The following is a 15547-nucleotide window of genomic DNA, read 5'->3' as shown; positions in this document are numbered from 1 at the left end:
ATTTTGCCAAAGTTTGTTGGATATTTTACTGGATAGAGTCCGTAATATGGTGCATATGCGCAATCTGTTAAAAAATAAAAATAAAAAAATTAGCTTGTGTTCACCACATTAGAATATTAAGTAGCAGCTGCTCAACAGGCAGTCATGTAATGACTAGGATTTTAAAATAATTGCAATCCAAACTCATTCAAAATGACTACATGAAAAAAACTAATTGTTTTACATATTAAAAATATATTATATCCAGATGTAGGAGTATAAAAATATACACATACAGAGAATTTTACTTGTGGAATTGTTTGTGTTATTTCCCAAATGTTTGGAATGTAGACACTGTGATGAGCAATTATTGATTCATCCAGCCAGTGCAAACACAGCTGTACTGGACTTTAGAGCTGAAGTCTGTGTGACTTCACTGGTGCATCAGTGTTGGGCTGAACATAATTTTTCAGTTGTAGGAAAAATGGAGAAGATGTATCTACTGATTTTAATATGCGGAGTTCTACATGAAACATGGTTCACTTCTGAAGGTATGGGTAATATTACTTTATCTTGATTCTCTGTCATAAATCACTTATAATGCATTTACTTATTTACCTGTACTTATTAAATTATACTTCACAAACCAAAGTTCCGAGGAATTTAATGAAGAACCCAAACCTATGTTGTTATTTTATATTTACAAATCTTTTCAAGTAAAATGAAGCTTTTAAGACTTTCTTGCACAGATTGTCTGTGGACCATGTTACAGTGCTCATCCTCAGGCTGTGGTTCTGCTTTTGTCTTTTACATCTCCATGGAGACAGTTATCTGCTCACTGGACTCTGTTCTACAACCATGCTATTAATTTGTGTTGCTTAACAAGTGGGATTTGGGACAATGAAATGAAACATACAATTTCCTTTAATCTATCCTGTTAATATGAAATATAACATATTTTGTTCAAATATATTTTGCATTAATTAAAAGTATTTTTCAGTTTCATAGTAAAATGTATTATCTAGGATCTGTATATATTGTTGTTTTTGTTAGAGTCTTTAGCAGTATTACCCTTTAAATGTTAGATGCATACCACTTATAGCACTGCTAGCAAGAAATATTCAGATATAGAGTAAAGGCTAATGCATATAAGCCTTCTTAACAGCACTTCTTTGTCTGACTCTGTGTAGCTGCAGTGTTCCTGTCCAGAGAGGCCGCAGGTTCTGTGCTGGCCAGACAGAAGCGCTATAACACAGGAGCATTTGAGGAGTTAAAGAAGGACAATCTGGAGCGAGAGTGCTTGGAGGAGAAATGTAGCCTAGAGGAGGCGCGTGAGGTGTATGAGGACAACGAGAAAACGGTGAGTGATAACTATTCCAGGCACTGCCACAGAGTATTACAAAGGAAGCAGCAGTGTATGACCCACAGAGTGAGAAGTGTGGAGGCATATGAAAGTATGGAGGGATATAATGGTGCTAGGCATGTGCCAGTGTGGAGGGATATGATAGTGTTAGGGATGTGACAGTGTGGAGAGATATGATAGTGTTAGGGATGTGACAGTGTGGAGGGGTATGATAGTGTTAGGGATGTGACAGTGTGGAGGGATATGATAGTGTTAGGGATGTGACAGTGTGGAGGGATATGATAGTGCTAGGCATGTGCCAGTGTGGAGGGATATGATAGTGTTAGGGATGTGACAGTGTGGAGGGATATGATAGTGTTAGGGATGTGACAGTGTGGAGGGATATGATAGTGTTAGGCATGTGCCAGTGTGGAGGGATATGATAGTGTTAGGGATATGCCAGTGTGGAGGGATATGATAGTGTTAGGGATGTGACAGTGTGGAGGGATATGATAGTGTTAGGGATATGATAGTGTTAGGCATGTGCCAGTGTGGAGGGATATGATAGTGTTAGGGATGTGCCAGTGTGGAGGGATATGATAGTGTTAGGCATGTGACAGTGTGGAGGGATATGATAGTGTTAGGCATGTGACAGTGTGGAGGGATATGATAGTGTTAGGCATGTGACAGTGTGGAGGGATATGATAGTGTTAGGGATGTGACAGTGTGGAGGGATATAATAGTGTTAGGCATGTGACAGTGTGGAGGGATATGATAGTGTTAGGGATGTGACAGTGTGGAAGGATATAATAGTGTTAGGGATGTGACAGTGTGGAGGGATATAATAGTGTTAGGCATGTGACAGTGTGGAGGGATATGATAGTGTTAGGGATGTGACAGTGTGGAGGGATATAATAGTGTTAGGGATGTGACAGTGTGGAGGGATATAATAGTGTTAGGGATGTGACAGTGTGGAGGGATATAATAGTGTTAGGGATGTGACAGTGTGGAGGGATATAATAGTGTTAGGGATATGACAGTGTGGAGGGACATGACAGTGGGGAGTATGACTGTATAACTATTTGAATATAACTGTATACTGTTGTTATAACGATTGTAATGAGTGAATATGACTGCATGACTAGATTTGTCCTAGTGACTGTGTAGTGAGTGAATATGACTATGGTTGTCCTATCGGCTATGTGGTGAATGAACATCACTGTATGACTAGGGTGGACCTAGCAACTGCATTACCTGCTTTGCCCTACTGCGCAACTTGATATGTTCTTTTTTTTTTTTTCAGAGGGAGTTCTGGGTCGGTTATACTGGTAAGCACTTATTATAGCTCAGATGTGTATTTGTGTGTGAATATCAGGGTCATAAAGTGGGCATACTACCCCCACCCCCAATTATGTATAACCTTAAATTATTGTTTGGATTCCAAAATACAGCTCAGCCATCCTCAAAATGAAACTACAGTCGACGAAACAAAAGTGTCGTGCATGCTGCAGGCTAGATGTTGGCCAAACCTGCAGCCCATTTTACACCAGACGCAGTAACAAAATTAAGTATTTTTGATATATCATGCAATCTTGGCCCATAATCAAAACCAAAATTAGCTAACCTAGGTTATATTTTTACTCAATAAAACAAACCTCTAGACTAGGTCTAGAGTTAAGTTAAAGGTCTAGAGATTTTCTTCATTTTTTACTGTTAGTTTGTATTTGAACTTTTAGCTTTTTGAAGGAAAACTATAACAAAACTACTCAGGACAGAGGCTGCTTTAGATTAAATCATGCAGCAATAATACAGTCACTGTTACTGAGTTGTTAACTCCTTATTCCCATTGTCACTGTGGGAATGTTTTTCATTGTGTCCCTATACAAGCATATTACCATAGTGAGTCACGATCGGAGTGAAATAGTAATGGTGTATTTACATTGCAGCAAAGCAGAACTCATTTTACCTCCTTTTGTCTGAAATATTTGATGCTCCTGGTCTGATAAACTTGCTGGTACCTGTAGTAACATGTCCCAAAAGTGTCCAGCAGGAGGCTAAACAAGTTTCACTTTGCTATAATGTAAATGTACCGTAAGTTAGTATGTACATAGACAGAAACCTTTTCCTAGTAATGTCGTAGCCCCTTCTACCTAACATTGAGAAGGGCCTGGCTGCTACAGACTAGCCCCTCTAGGTAAAATCATTAATTTAATTGGTCACATTTCCTGTCAATTCATTAATAGGTTTACATTACAGAACCCTTCAAAATATCAAAAGGGGCATGTACACATACACTGTAGAGTCCGGTATTAATGATCAGTTTTGATTAGTAATACACTTGGCTAGAAATACTTCCAGTAATAACTAAGAATAAATTAATAGGTTAATGTTTTTGCGCTTTATTTATGACATTTGTTTAGACTATTTTCCCATCAACTTTGTTACCCCTTGTCTTAAGGGTTAGAAGGGCTTGACTGCATACCACTGATAAATATACAGTTGTGGCCAAAAGATGAGACTGACAAATTGTTTTTCACAAAGTTTACTGCCTGTTTTTTTAGATCCTTTTGTCAGATGTGGTATAGTGAAATACAGTTATAAGCATTTCATAAGTTTCTTAACCTTTTGACAAATACGTCCAGTTTAAGCAAAGACTTAATATTTACAGTGTTGACCCTTCTTTTTTAAGACTTCTGCAGTTTGCCTTGGCATGCTGGATATCAGCTCCTGGGCAAAATTTTAACTGATGGCCATTCTTGCCTAATCAGTGCTTGGAATTGATCACAGTTTCTGTGTTTTAGTTTGTCTACCCTCTTTCTGAGGATTGACCACAGGTTCTCAATTGGATTGAAATCTGGGGATTTTCCTGGCCATGGACCCATAATTTCAATGTTTTGTTCACCGAGCCACTTTTGTTATCACGTTTGCCTTGTGACATGGTGCTTCATCATGCATGTTCATCACCAAATTGCTCCTGGATAGTTTGGAGAAGTTACTCTTGGAGGATGTTTTGATATCATTCCTTATTCATGGCAGTGTTCTTAGGCAATATTTTGAGCAAACCCACTCCCTTGGATGAGAAGCAACCCCACACATGAATGGTCTCAGGATCCCTCACTGTTGGCATGACACAGGACTCATGTTAGCGCTCACCTTTTCTTCTCCGGACAATCATATTTCCAGATATCTCAAACATATCTTTACCCCAGTCCTCTGCAGTCCAATCCCTATACTTCCTGCAGAATGTCAGTATGACGTTTTTTTCTTGGAGAGAAGTGGCTTCTTTGCTGCCCTTTTTGACACCTTTGCCCCACTGTGTGTGCAGATGTCCACACACCTGCCTTCTGCTATTCCTGAGCAAGCTCTGCACTGGTGGTGACCCGATCCTGTAGCTGCATCCTCTTTAGGAGATGATCCTGTTGCTTTCTTGACTTTCTTGGGTGCCCTGAAGCCTTCTTCATTGCAATTAAACTTCTCTCCTTGAAGATCTTGATGATTTAATAAATGGTTATTTTAGGGGCTATCTTACAAGCAGCAATGTCCTTGCCTGTGAAGCCCTTTTGATGCAATGCAATGATGACTGCACATTTCCTTGGAGGTAACTGTGGTTAAAAGAAGAAAACTTCAAGCAAGCTTCAACCCTTTTAAAGCAACTAGTCTGTTCTTCTAATTAGCATGACAGAGTGATATCAGATGCCTTGTCCTCGTTAACACTTTCTCCTCAGCTAATGAGATCACTGAAATTATGTTAGCAGGCCATTTTGTGGCAGAGCTGAAATGCAGTGGCTGGAATGCAGTAATGTTTGTGATTAAATTCATTTTCATGGCAAGGAAAGACTTTGTAATTAATTGCAATTCATCTGATCACTCTTCACAATATAGAGTTAATGCAAATTGCCACCATAAAAACCGAAGCAGCAAACTTTGTGAAAACCAAAATTTATGCTCGTCTCAAAACTTGTGGCCATGACTCTATATGCATGGAGTGCATGGAGATTAAGGTGTTTATCAGTATAACCTTTCCTGTTATGTAGCAACATGGTAATATGAATAAATGCCTATAGTCTATCAGCACCGGTTATATTTTGTGCGGGGGTGCAAGTGGCCTTCTACCTACTTCCTTTTGTATGGAAGTATCAGGTTAGATGCTTGGGCCAATAGGAGGGCCTAGTGTTTTCGGTGGTCTGCTGTGTCTCTGTACAGGTGACTGGTTCACTGTCTGCTGTGTCTCTCACATGGTAACCAATGTCTGTCTGTTGTGTCTCTCAGATGGTGACCAGTGTCTGTGTATTGTGCATTTCAGATGGTAACCAGTGTCTGTCATCTCCCTGCCTGAATAATGGAAAATGTGAGGATGGAATGAGTGCTTATGTCTGTTGGTGCCCACCCGGTTTTCACGGGAAAAACTGTGAGTTAGGTAAGATCAGCATTGTGTGTATGTGTGAGAGAGAGTTCCTGTAATAATCCTGTACAAAATCACCTATTACAATGCACCCATATATTTTATGCTGGTATTGTACTGTCAAATTCATTTAATAATTTGTTTTTAAATTTTCCTATAACAGCCTTTATTAATCAGGATCTGCCTGTGATGCTATGAGCCCCTGTCTGTTTTAAGCAGTATGTGTTGGTTGTTGTGCAGAGATGGCGAGACTATGTCAGGTGGATAATGGGGGCTGTATGCAGTTCTGTATGGTGGATAAGACGTATGGCACCATCTGTGACTGTGCTGATGGTTACAGGCTGGCTGAGGACAACAGGAGCTGTGAGCCTATAGGTAACTGCTTCACATACATCACTCATTTCATTATGGTATGCTTTACTGTACGGCAGTATGAAACATCAGCTATGAATCATAACAAAACAGCAATAAAGCTCATTGGAAAACATCTGTATATAAAATAAAGTTGTTAATATATTAGTATTTTTCTATATTTTTATTTTTATTTTATTTATATATTGTTATTCCTGCATATGGCTTATAAATTAGTGGATTTTCATCAAATACACACATCACAGGTTGAAAATTATATACTAGGTGCAGTTTAGCGTCAGTGATGTGTTTTTTCTGAATGCGTGTTTGGTAGTGAATTTCCCATGCGGTCGTTTGGGGAAGGAAATTGCTACCGCTCTGGATTCATTTCGATCCATCAATGAAGAAAATGTCCAACAAACTCAGTCTGTCAACCATCCAAACATGACAGAGAGAAATCACACAGCACCCATCAACACAACCCAAGCAACACTTAGTAGCGCCCCCTCTCAGCCAACAAAGGCTCAGCCCTGGCCTTTCTTCCCCACGCTGCCCACAATCAAAAACCAAACCAACAACCAACATCGTATTGTCGGGGGGAGTGAAGCATTACCTGGGGAGATTCCATGGCAGGTAGTATACATGCATTTGAGCATGCCTGTGTGTGTGGCTGTGTGTGCATGTTTACAAGTTTTTTCATTTAAAAAAAAGAAAAAAGAAAAAAAAAAGAGCATTATTTTTCAATGGTTTTATTTATGTAGCATTGAAATGTAGCATGTCATCCATTGTAAGATGCTGAACTAGACCAGCAGTTCAGAACTGCCTGTAGGCACTGAGTTGGCATTTAATTCCATCCAGAAGTGATGATGTTCTATGTTTACAAAGAAAAACGGGGTCATGTAAGTTTCAATGGGTAGCTATTCTGTCTCACCACACCAGGTGGCGCTCATCGTCAAGATAAGCAATATAACATTCTGTGGCGGGGCTCTCCTGAGTGATGTGTGGGTCATCACAGCCGCCCACTGTCTCGATGAGGTGAAGATTGGACAGTTTCATGTCAGAGTTGGTAAGAGCATGCCTGTAACGTCTTGTCCAGTGCCCCTCACTAGAAGGTTCTATGGCTACGTTCAAATTACCAACCTGAAGTGAATCAAATTCTTTTTTTTCTTTTTTTTTTGCCTTTGTCTTTTCATATCAGATTTGAGTCACGTCCATATGTGGTCCTGGACTGGATTTGCATCTGATTCATGACCATGTGACTTGAATGAGAACAGTCAGATCATAAATGCACAGGGCTTTCTGCCTATACGTGTGCACTTAGAACTGTTGTTGACAAAACAACGATGGGGGAGAGCTGTGAAACCATGAACTGATTATCATCCTCCAGAGCAAAATGGGATGTATATGCGAACTACTAGCACATCCATTTTGTGTTTTTAATACCATGTCATCTCACAAATGATATTTTTATTGTTGGTGGCAAGGGTGATCTGACACAGGTGACAATATCAATGTGTGCATGATGCATGGACAGATGGTTTTACATTACAGATTGATATGGGTCACTTGCAATGAATGCAAACTGTCAAGATGTCAACTGTCAAGGCTACGTTCACATTATAAACCAGATTGTTCAATTATGATTTTTTGCTCCGATCATATTTGCCTGTCATTCCAAGTTTCATGAATGCTAAGAACATAGTCTTTTAGCTGAGGGTTTTCCTTTAAAGCATATTAACTGCAGGGATAAGCAGTTATTTTGGGTTCCCTGTCTTAGTTCCTTGTCTGTGATTATCAGCTAGAAATGGTTTGTGTGACAGTTTCTCAGTTCCAGAGCCACAAGCACAGCCAGGCTCATCTTCTTTCATCCCTCTGCAGGGGAACATAATGTCAAAGAACCAGAGGGAAGAGAGAGTGATCATGAAATAGCTGAACACCATGTACATTCCAACTACAACTTCCAGCGTAGCTACAACCATGACATTGCCCTGCTGAAACTCCAAACACCGGTCAAATTCTCTTACTACGCCCTACCGATCTGCCTGGGTCCCATACACTTCACTGAGAAACTGCTGAGCATTGTGCCTCATTCCCTAGTGAGTGGTTGGGGCAGAATTCGCTTTGGAGGGAAGGAGTCTGACACACTGCAGAAGGTTGAGGTTCCCTTTGTGGACCGCACTGAGTGCAAAAGCAGTGCTCAGATTTCCCGCTTCATGTTCTGTGCTGGATACAGCACCATCCGTAAGGACTCGTGCCAAGGAGACAGTGGAGGCCCACATGCTACCAGCTACCGTGATACCTGGTTCCTTACCGGCATCATCAGCTGGGGGGATGAATGTGCCAAGGAAGGCAAGTATGGCATCTATACACGTGTGTCCAAATACATGACCTGGATTACCAACATCACTGGAATCAGAGCAGGTTCCTCTTGATCAAAATAAATAGTTTTCCCAACTGTAGACCAGTACCCACACCCTCAGCAAAAATGAAATGAGTCTTTTGTCTTTTATATCTTTGGTCTGAGCAGATCACAAAAGGGACTTTCTTCTTTCAGAAGGTGATTTATGTGTAATACAGCTCGACAGACTTGCTTATTCTAGCTTTAATGGAGAAACCAAACTTTATTTGACATTTTGCAGATGCTTATTCAACACAAAAATGCTCTGATGTGATATTAAGTATGTTCTTAGTTTCAGAACACACAACCATATTTGGTTATCCCCATCATAATACAAATTATGCTAGCATGTTGGAACTCAGTCAGCACTGTAATGCATTTAGCTCTGGACCTGAAGCATTTCATGGAAACAAAAACATGGTGCAGTACTAAAACACTGATGAAGTACTGAACAGTACTGAAGCACTGAACAGTACTGAAACACTGATGAAGACAGCCTTGCAGCATGGCCTTCTGCTGGGTCTGCACTGAGTATTACAAATATCAGCAGGCTAATGTGTAAAAAATTAATAATAACATTCAGTGCTAGATGTCATACTTTTTCTTACTTTTCTGAACATCAGGGAAAATGAAATTTAAACACATTAATCACTGCCACAATATTAAATAAACATACTTTGTAGACCAAATACATCTTTGTCTGTACAGTTGGTCATATTTACTGTGATAATTTAATAGACACATTGCAACTGAGAAAAAAATAGGTCTTCTCATCATACATTCTGTGCTTACATATCTAGTTAAAGTATTTTTATAGATTTTATACTATATTGACATGGGATCAATTTCATAATAATAAATCATACTGTAGATATAATTTCACATTTATGGCTTTCAAACGTTTAGAAGGTAATGAAACACACATATGGAAGAAACATGTCAGCTGAAACCCACTGTTCATGTGTGTTTATGAACATGAATTCTCCATGTGCATTTATTAACATGCCACACATGCAAAACAATCAGTTTGTTGGAGATCTCTTTAGTGAAACACCCCTTTATATCTTTCTCTATAGATTACATCACTCTATAAATTAGAACTGGAAGTACTGCTTCATGTGCAAGTTATATTTCTAAGTCTGCCACATACCTCACAGCACAAGAGGAATGAGGGAAGCAACCTTTAGCTGGCTGAAGGTGTGGCTTTTGGCTGAGGGGAGTCATCTTTAGTTAAGTGGAATGGCTGTTGTAACCTGAGGGGAGTCATCTTTAGTTAAGGGGAGTGGCTGTTGGCTGAGGGGAGTCATCTTTAGATAAGGGGAGTCATCTTTACTTAAGTGGAGTGGTCATTGGCTGGGGGGAGTCATCTTTAATTAAGGGGCGTGGCTGTTGGCTGAGGGTGTGGCTTTTGGCTGAGGGGAAAAGCCTTTAGCTAACATGGCTGCTCATTGGGTCTGTACAGCTAAAGTGATAAACTTAACAGACACTATGAGAAATTTTAGGATTTCTAAGTAATCCTCATGTTCTCTGGATCAAACATGTATGTGAGGCTATGAAACTATTTAAGTATAATAAAAGATTAGAAAAACTGTGACAAATGGTAATGGAATATCAAGTTTTGGCACACAAAGTAGTTCTTGAACAGCAGAGGTCCTGTCCCATCATATGGTTCCTATATTAACAGTTTTCAAACAGCAATCTTAACTGGCTCTGTGTCTGAAAAGGAAAAGAACCAGTAACATACCATACGTTTAAGTTCTGTATGACTGCTCTGAACCAACCAGTGGATGGCACATAGGATGAGTCATTATGGACTGTGAATATATAGAAAAAAACCCAACTTCTAGCTGTTTTTGCTGATGATAATGTCTCCCATGTGAAATGCAGATCAGTGTAACAGGTTGTGCTCAAAGTTGTGTCATTTTCCAGCTGTTCTGGACCAAGATCTAATCTGTACCACATGGTTGAAGAAACCAGTTAATGGGAGATGAAATTCACATTGATCTTTACTCCTTTGCTTTCTTTACTGAACTTTGCTGTGTGTCTGTGGGTGGATAGGTGTGTGGGAGGGGGCAGGGTGCACCTGTGCTCGGGTTAGTTTGTGAACAGTTCAAATACAGGATATTGTCGTCCTTTTGTTGTGATGGTTCTGTGTCCCTGTGGATGATCCAGTTACAGGCTGTTGAGTTTCATGCTCTTCATATCTCCCGAGCCTGCAAGAAACCACATCATATTAGAAAGAAATACAGAGCCACAAACTGTGGCATCTGTTATGTTTCATTCATCGCTTCATGTGACGTTGCCTAATAAAAGACACAAGGATTTGAATCTGAGGAACCTGTAATGTTAGTCACATGCTTTCCCTATTTTCTTCTTATATTTTTCAGCTCCTGCCACTTACACGTTGTATTGGTGGTTTTAAACTGTGCGTCCATGTTAGCCCTGGTCACAGGTTTAGCTGCTTTTACAGTCCTGTAGAGCAAATAGCTGATTTTTTAGACTCCTCCATGTCTCACATTCAGTGTTGTGCACAATTCACGGTTCAGCCATATTTTTTCTGACCAGGGTAAACACAGACTGCTTCTGTGGGCTCATCATCATCTATGCATTTTTTTATTTATTTTTTTAACAAATCCGGTGCTCGAGTCTGTGTACTCTGCGATATTATTGTTAGAGGCTATCTGGTCTGATCGGTACTGAACGTTCCTGATGACAGTCGCCTTCTGCTTCAGCTTTTGCCTATAGGTGGACAGAAGCAAGATGGAGGAATGATTTGATTTACCAAATTAAGGCCGGGTGATGGCTTTGCATACCTCCCGGAAGGGGATGTAGCAGTAGTTTAGTTTCTGGTATTTTTATGTATTGCAGTTGATGCGATATTTGGGATAGATTTTACTCAGGTTTGCTCTGTTAAAGCCCTCAACAACATTGAAGACAGCTTCAGGGTGAGCAGTTTCCTGCCTGTTAATTGCCTTGCAGTTTCTGAGTGCCAGGTCAGTACACTGTGGTGACAATAAATCCTGAAAACTCTTTCAGTAGTCACAGTGGCCTACCCAACATAAGGTATTCTAGGTCTGGGGAACAGAAGGGCTTGATGGGGCGTATGGTCCTCTGATTGCACCACTCCCTATGCTTTTCCCTTTTATTCTGTTCGTGTGACGCAAGAACCTTGCAAGCGCAATGGATTGATCGGATATCCTTGTTTCTGTGAGGCATATTATACAGCAGTCTCTTGTCTCTCGCTGGAATTAGATTCGCAACCTTAGTTCACTGATATTTGTGAGTAACATGGGGGGATTTGCATGCCGCCTCAACCTGTGTTGTCTGTGTTTGTGTCGCTATCTTAGCCACGCGTCCCAAATGAATCTGCGTCTCCACTGAACAGACTGAGTTTCTCAGTCCAGTTTTCAGGTACTGATCGCAGATCGCTGTCAATAGATTTTGTACGTGTTCATAACGAATCCAAAAAGTATACATTTGTAGCCTCAGCATCCTCATTTATTTGAAATAGGTGTTTCTAAGAACAAGACCAAAAGGTCTAGCCAATTTGGACACTACTAACTGAAAAGATATGGACAGTGTAGCTAAAAAATGAATCCATGCTCATATGCAGTTTTAGCTAGCTATCTTATTTCTTTTCTCAACTACAGGCAAATGGCACGGATTTATGCAACTTGTAACACGGCATGCTAGCTAACGTTAGCTACATGAAAATGTGAATAATGTTATATCGATATTTAAAGCAAGGATGTAAACAAAAATGAAACGATAAAACTAGCTAAGCTACTCCTGCTCTCCGCAACGGTCTGAAATTGATGCGGATATCAAGGTAGTTGGCAAACAAACTCAAAAGATACAACACTTGTCACTACTTGCCAACTACCGTTAACTCAGTTGAAATCTACTAACTAACATTCATTCACGTAGCTAAGTAAACGACACAATGTTCAAGATAAATATGGCCAGCATGTATCTTCTCACTATGTACGCCTCGGCACATCCTCACATCCCTTTATATGCTTCATTCAAGCGCAGGCCATCATTTTAGCTAACCTAGCTGGCGCGGATGAAAGCTACATGCGAACAAATGCATTACATTATAACATTATGTTACACGGTTTTAATATTTCAAGCAGAGATATAAAACAACACTATCTTAGCAAACCTATTTCTTATTCCTATTCTTATTTCAGCCTGCTATGTGGTCCAGCAAAAATCACACACACACAAAAATAATAATAATAATAATAACGATGAATAGGGCTTCATGTCTCTAAAGCCTCGTAGCAAGTATGATAATTGTTCTATCATTTATCGATGATTTTGTGTTAAAATGCTTTTGGGAAACTCGACCCAGGTCATTCAGCATTAACATCTAACCTTTGTCCACTTGTTAATGGTGATAACTGTGAAATAAGCAAAAAGTATTTCTCTAGCATCTACTAACACTACTAACTGAAAAGGCTCACCTACCATAAGGTCACCTCCCAATCTAGTCATATAACTTCTGCCTTCATTTCCCAGTATTCTCTGCAAGGTATCGATAGGCAGTCGCCCTTCGCCTCCTCTAGTCAGGTTTTTAACTTGCCTAAAGGGGTAACCAGGAAATACATGACAATGCATTAGTTTTCACCCACATAAAAGCAATTCTTCTTTGTACCCAGAGCAGTCTCTGTTGTTCCTAGATTCCTGATGTAACAGTGGATCTTGCTTGACATATTTCTTAGGAACACATTTTTGTTTGTTTTCTTTTTATTTTCTTATTAAAATGCTGTATTCTTTTGCATTTTGAAACACACTACGCACTACACTGTCCGCGCAGACATTTAGCATTATTCATGCTAAGTAGCACAAACTCAAATGTAAATTGCAATTTATAGCTGAACAGGAATCTGCATTATTAAAATAATAATGTATAAACGAAGCACTCACCAAAGCCCTGCTGTGTTCTCATGCAGTAATTGAATGACATCACCATTCTTTATGATGATTTCATCTTTGCCACACTTTAAATGGTCCACCATTGCACGGTATTTTCCCGGCACCTGAAGAACACCAACCTTTTGATGAACAAAGTACCCATAATTTCACACTTCAGAACAACAAATGAACATGCTGTGATTGAAGGATTATTTGATTGGTAAACGTTTATGCAGCATGTAAATGCAGCAGATAAATTAATGAAGGGTCAGAATGGCTGAGGTGCAACTGCAGACTGTCACTCACCAATGCAACGTCATCCTCCTCATCAGAGTCTGAGATGTAGGACAAGTCTGTGGACCAGTCTTCCAGCCCCTCACAAATGTCCACTGAGTTAGAGGTGCCTGGCCAACCTTAAACACACAGACAGACAGACAGACAGACACACACACACACACACACACACACACACACACACACACACACACACACACACACACACACACACACACAGAGAGATAGCACACCCTCAACAGCCATATCTGACCAAGGCAGGACTGTGTTGTAGACAAAACTCACTTCAATCATTAAAAGGTGGACTATAAACCAATAAAAATCAGATTTCTGTTTAAATCTTACAGAAATTAGAGGGAATGTTCTGCATATAACTGCACATACATTATGACTCTCCTTGCATAATAATACTGTTCCAAACTCCCCAAAATGGCCCCAAACAGCCAAAACTACCCAACCAGACCAAAACCAACCCAAACAAACCACTCCCCTGTGCACAAACTCACTGCGTCGGTTGTGGTGCCGTGGCCGGGGGGAGAAGACCACAGGATCGGTCAGAACTGGACTAGTGCGACCCGACTCAGCCTCCTCAGAGCTCATTGGCACCTCCTGCAGCTTGCTGTGAGGAGGGACATCAAAACAACCTGAGCAGCCAGTGATGTGGGCGGTGCTCCAGGGCATGCACACTGACACTCTCTCCCCACTGGCCAGCCCGAGCAGTGCCGGACACGCAAGCACACAGGGACAGAAACACAATATCAAACACTGTCACAGGGAGGAACTCCGTTACAGCATGGGTCGCTTCTCAACCAGCCAATCACACAGTACAATGAATAAGATCCCATTGAAGATTTGCATTTCATTTCCTGAGTCAAAGTAAAATCTCAATATATTCACAACATTGTGGTGAAGACATTGAATTTGACTTAAAAGGCAAGTATTGTTATAAGTGTATTGTTATAAATGTATTGTTTATAAGTGTATTGTTATAAATATTGTTTATAAGTGTATCGTTATAAGTATTGTTATAAGTTTATTGTTTATAAGTATTGTTTATAAGTGTTGTTATAAGTGTATTGTTTATAAGTATTGTTTATAAGTGTATTGTTTATATGTGTATTGTTATAAGTGTATTGTTTATAAGTGTATTGTTTATAAGTGTATTGTTATTTTGTTTATTTTTCTTCACTTTAATGACATTCCATCAGTAACTTTTATTTCATTCATGGAAGCCTCGTTTAGTACTTGTTTAGCATTTGCCCACAATAAATTAACTGAGGTTTAAAGGGCACAAGTGTAAATTTTAAAATTCCAAGTACTTTAAAACTTCCCTTGTATCAGTAAAACATGATTTAAGTAGAAGTGAAATTCTAAAATTATTTTGGCACTATTCTAGCATTACTACATCAGCATAAAAATGTTAGGTAAACATTTATTATATCATTATTATACATTCTTAAGATAGGGGTCATAAAACCCACAAACTGACCTAAATTCAAGTTTTTAAGTGTGGTTTATTTGTGCCCAGTGTCCTATTATCCTTTACTACAAACATTTACATGAAATTTCTCCTTTAATATGTTGTATTGTCTTAACTGATTTGGATTCCCCCCAACCATCTGGATTACAGACATTTATATTCCGAATCCATTTTCTGAAAGCAGGAGTTATTCTATTTGAGACCCCACTACCAACTCCATAACTCCCATCTATGCACTCCAGACCTTTCAAATGCCATTTTTTCTCTATTCAATAAATGCTAAAGTGTTCAGATCCATTTTAACCAATTGACCCACACACTTGGTTGTTTTAAGGCCTAGCATGCATGTATACATACATGTGTGAGATGCAGCATCTTAAA

At 39.6% G+C, this 15547-nt stretch overlaps 2 protein-coding genes across 8 annotated transcripts in view; one reads left to right on the top strand and one right to left on the bottom strand.

The window, feature by feature from the left end:
- The first annotated feature begins 416 nt into the window (after positions 1-416).
- Positions 417-10616, top strand: f9b (coagulation factor IXb). Its single transcript, XM_027008261.3, has 8 exons — positions 417-530; positions 1170-1339; positions 2625-2649; positions 5625-5738; positions 5964-6098; positions 6409-6707; positions 7014-7140; positions 7953-10616. The coding sequence occupies exons 1-8, from the start codon at positions 464-466 to the stop codon at positions 8504-8506; spliced, it is 1491 nt and encodes a 496-aa protein (XP_026864062.2). The 5' UTR covers positions 417-463; the 3' UTR covers positions 8507-10616.
- The window catches only part of mcf2b (MCF.2 cell line derived transforming sequence b), a 23572-nt gene continuing 16700 nt past the window's right edge, over positions 8676-15547 (bottom strand). For 3 of the 7 annotated variants that reach the window (XM_081701952.1, XM_081701950.1, XM_081701946.1), the window contains 5 exons: positions 14193-14389; positions 13699-13805; positions 13405-13532; positions 12942-13060; positions 8676-10685 (listed from right to left, as the gene is read on the bottom strand). In XM_081701952.1, the coding sequence (XP_081558078.1) occupies positions 10645-10685; positions 12942-13060; positions 13405-13532; positions 13699-13805; positions 14193-14389 (592 nt within the window). In that variant the 3' untranslated portion in view covers positions 8676-10644. The remainder of the gene's footprint in view (positions 10686-12941; positions 13061-13404; positions 13533-13698; positions 13806-14192; positions 14390-15547) is intronic. The other 4 variants (XM_081701949.1, XM_081701951.1, XM_081701948.1 and 1 more) reach the window with 4 other exon arrangements.

This window comes from Electrophorus electricus, chromosome 19 (genome assembly GCF_041902795.1).
Source record: "Electrophorus electricus isolate QZ-2024a chromosome 19, ASM4190279v1, whole genome shotgun sequence".
NCBI lineage: Eukaryota > Metazoa > Chordata > Actinopteri > Gymnotiformes > Gymnotidae > Electrophorus > Electrophorus electricus.
The sequence above is the reverse complement of the archived record's forward strand: the minus strand, read 5'-3'. Positions and strand labels throughout refer to the sequence as shown.

Bases quoted from the DNA above. Each gene is read 5' to 3' on its own strand.
- f9b (XM_027008261.3), top strand. From the start codon at position 464: ATGGAGAAGATGTATCTACTGATTTTAATATGCGGAGTTCTACATGAA. The intron at 1,340-2,624 runs GTGAGTGATAAC...TTTTTTTTTCAG, and splicing joins ATGAGGACAACGAGAAAACG to AGGGAGTTCTGGGTCGGTTA. The intron at 6,099-6,408 runs GTAACTGCTTCA...CGTGTTTGGTAG, and splicing joins CAGGAGCTGTGAGCCTATAG to TGAATTTCCCATGCGGTCGT.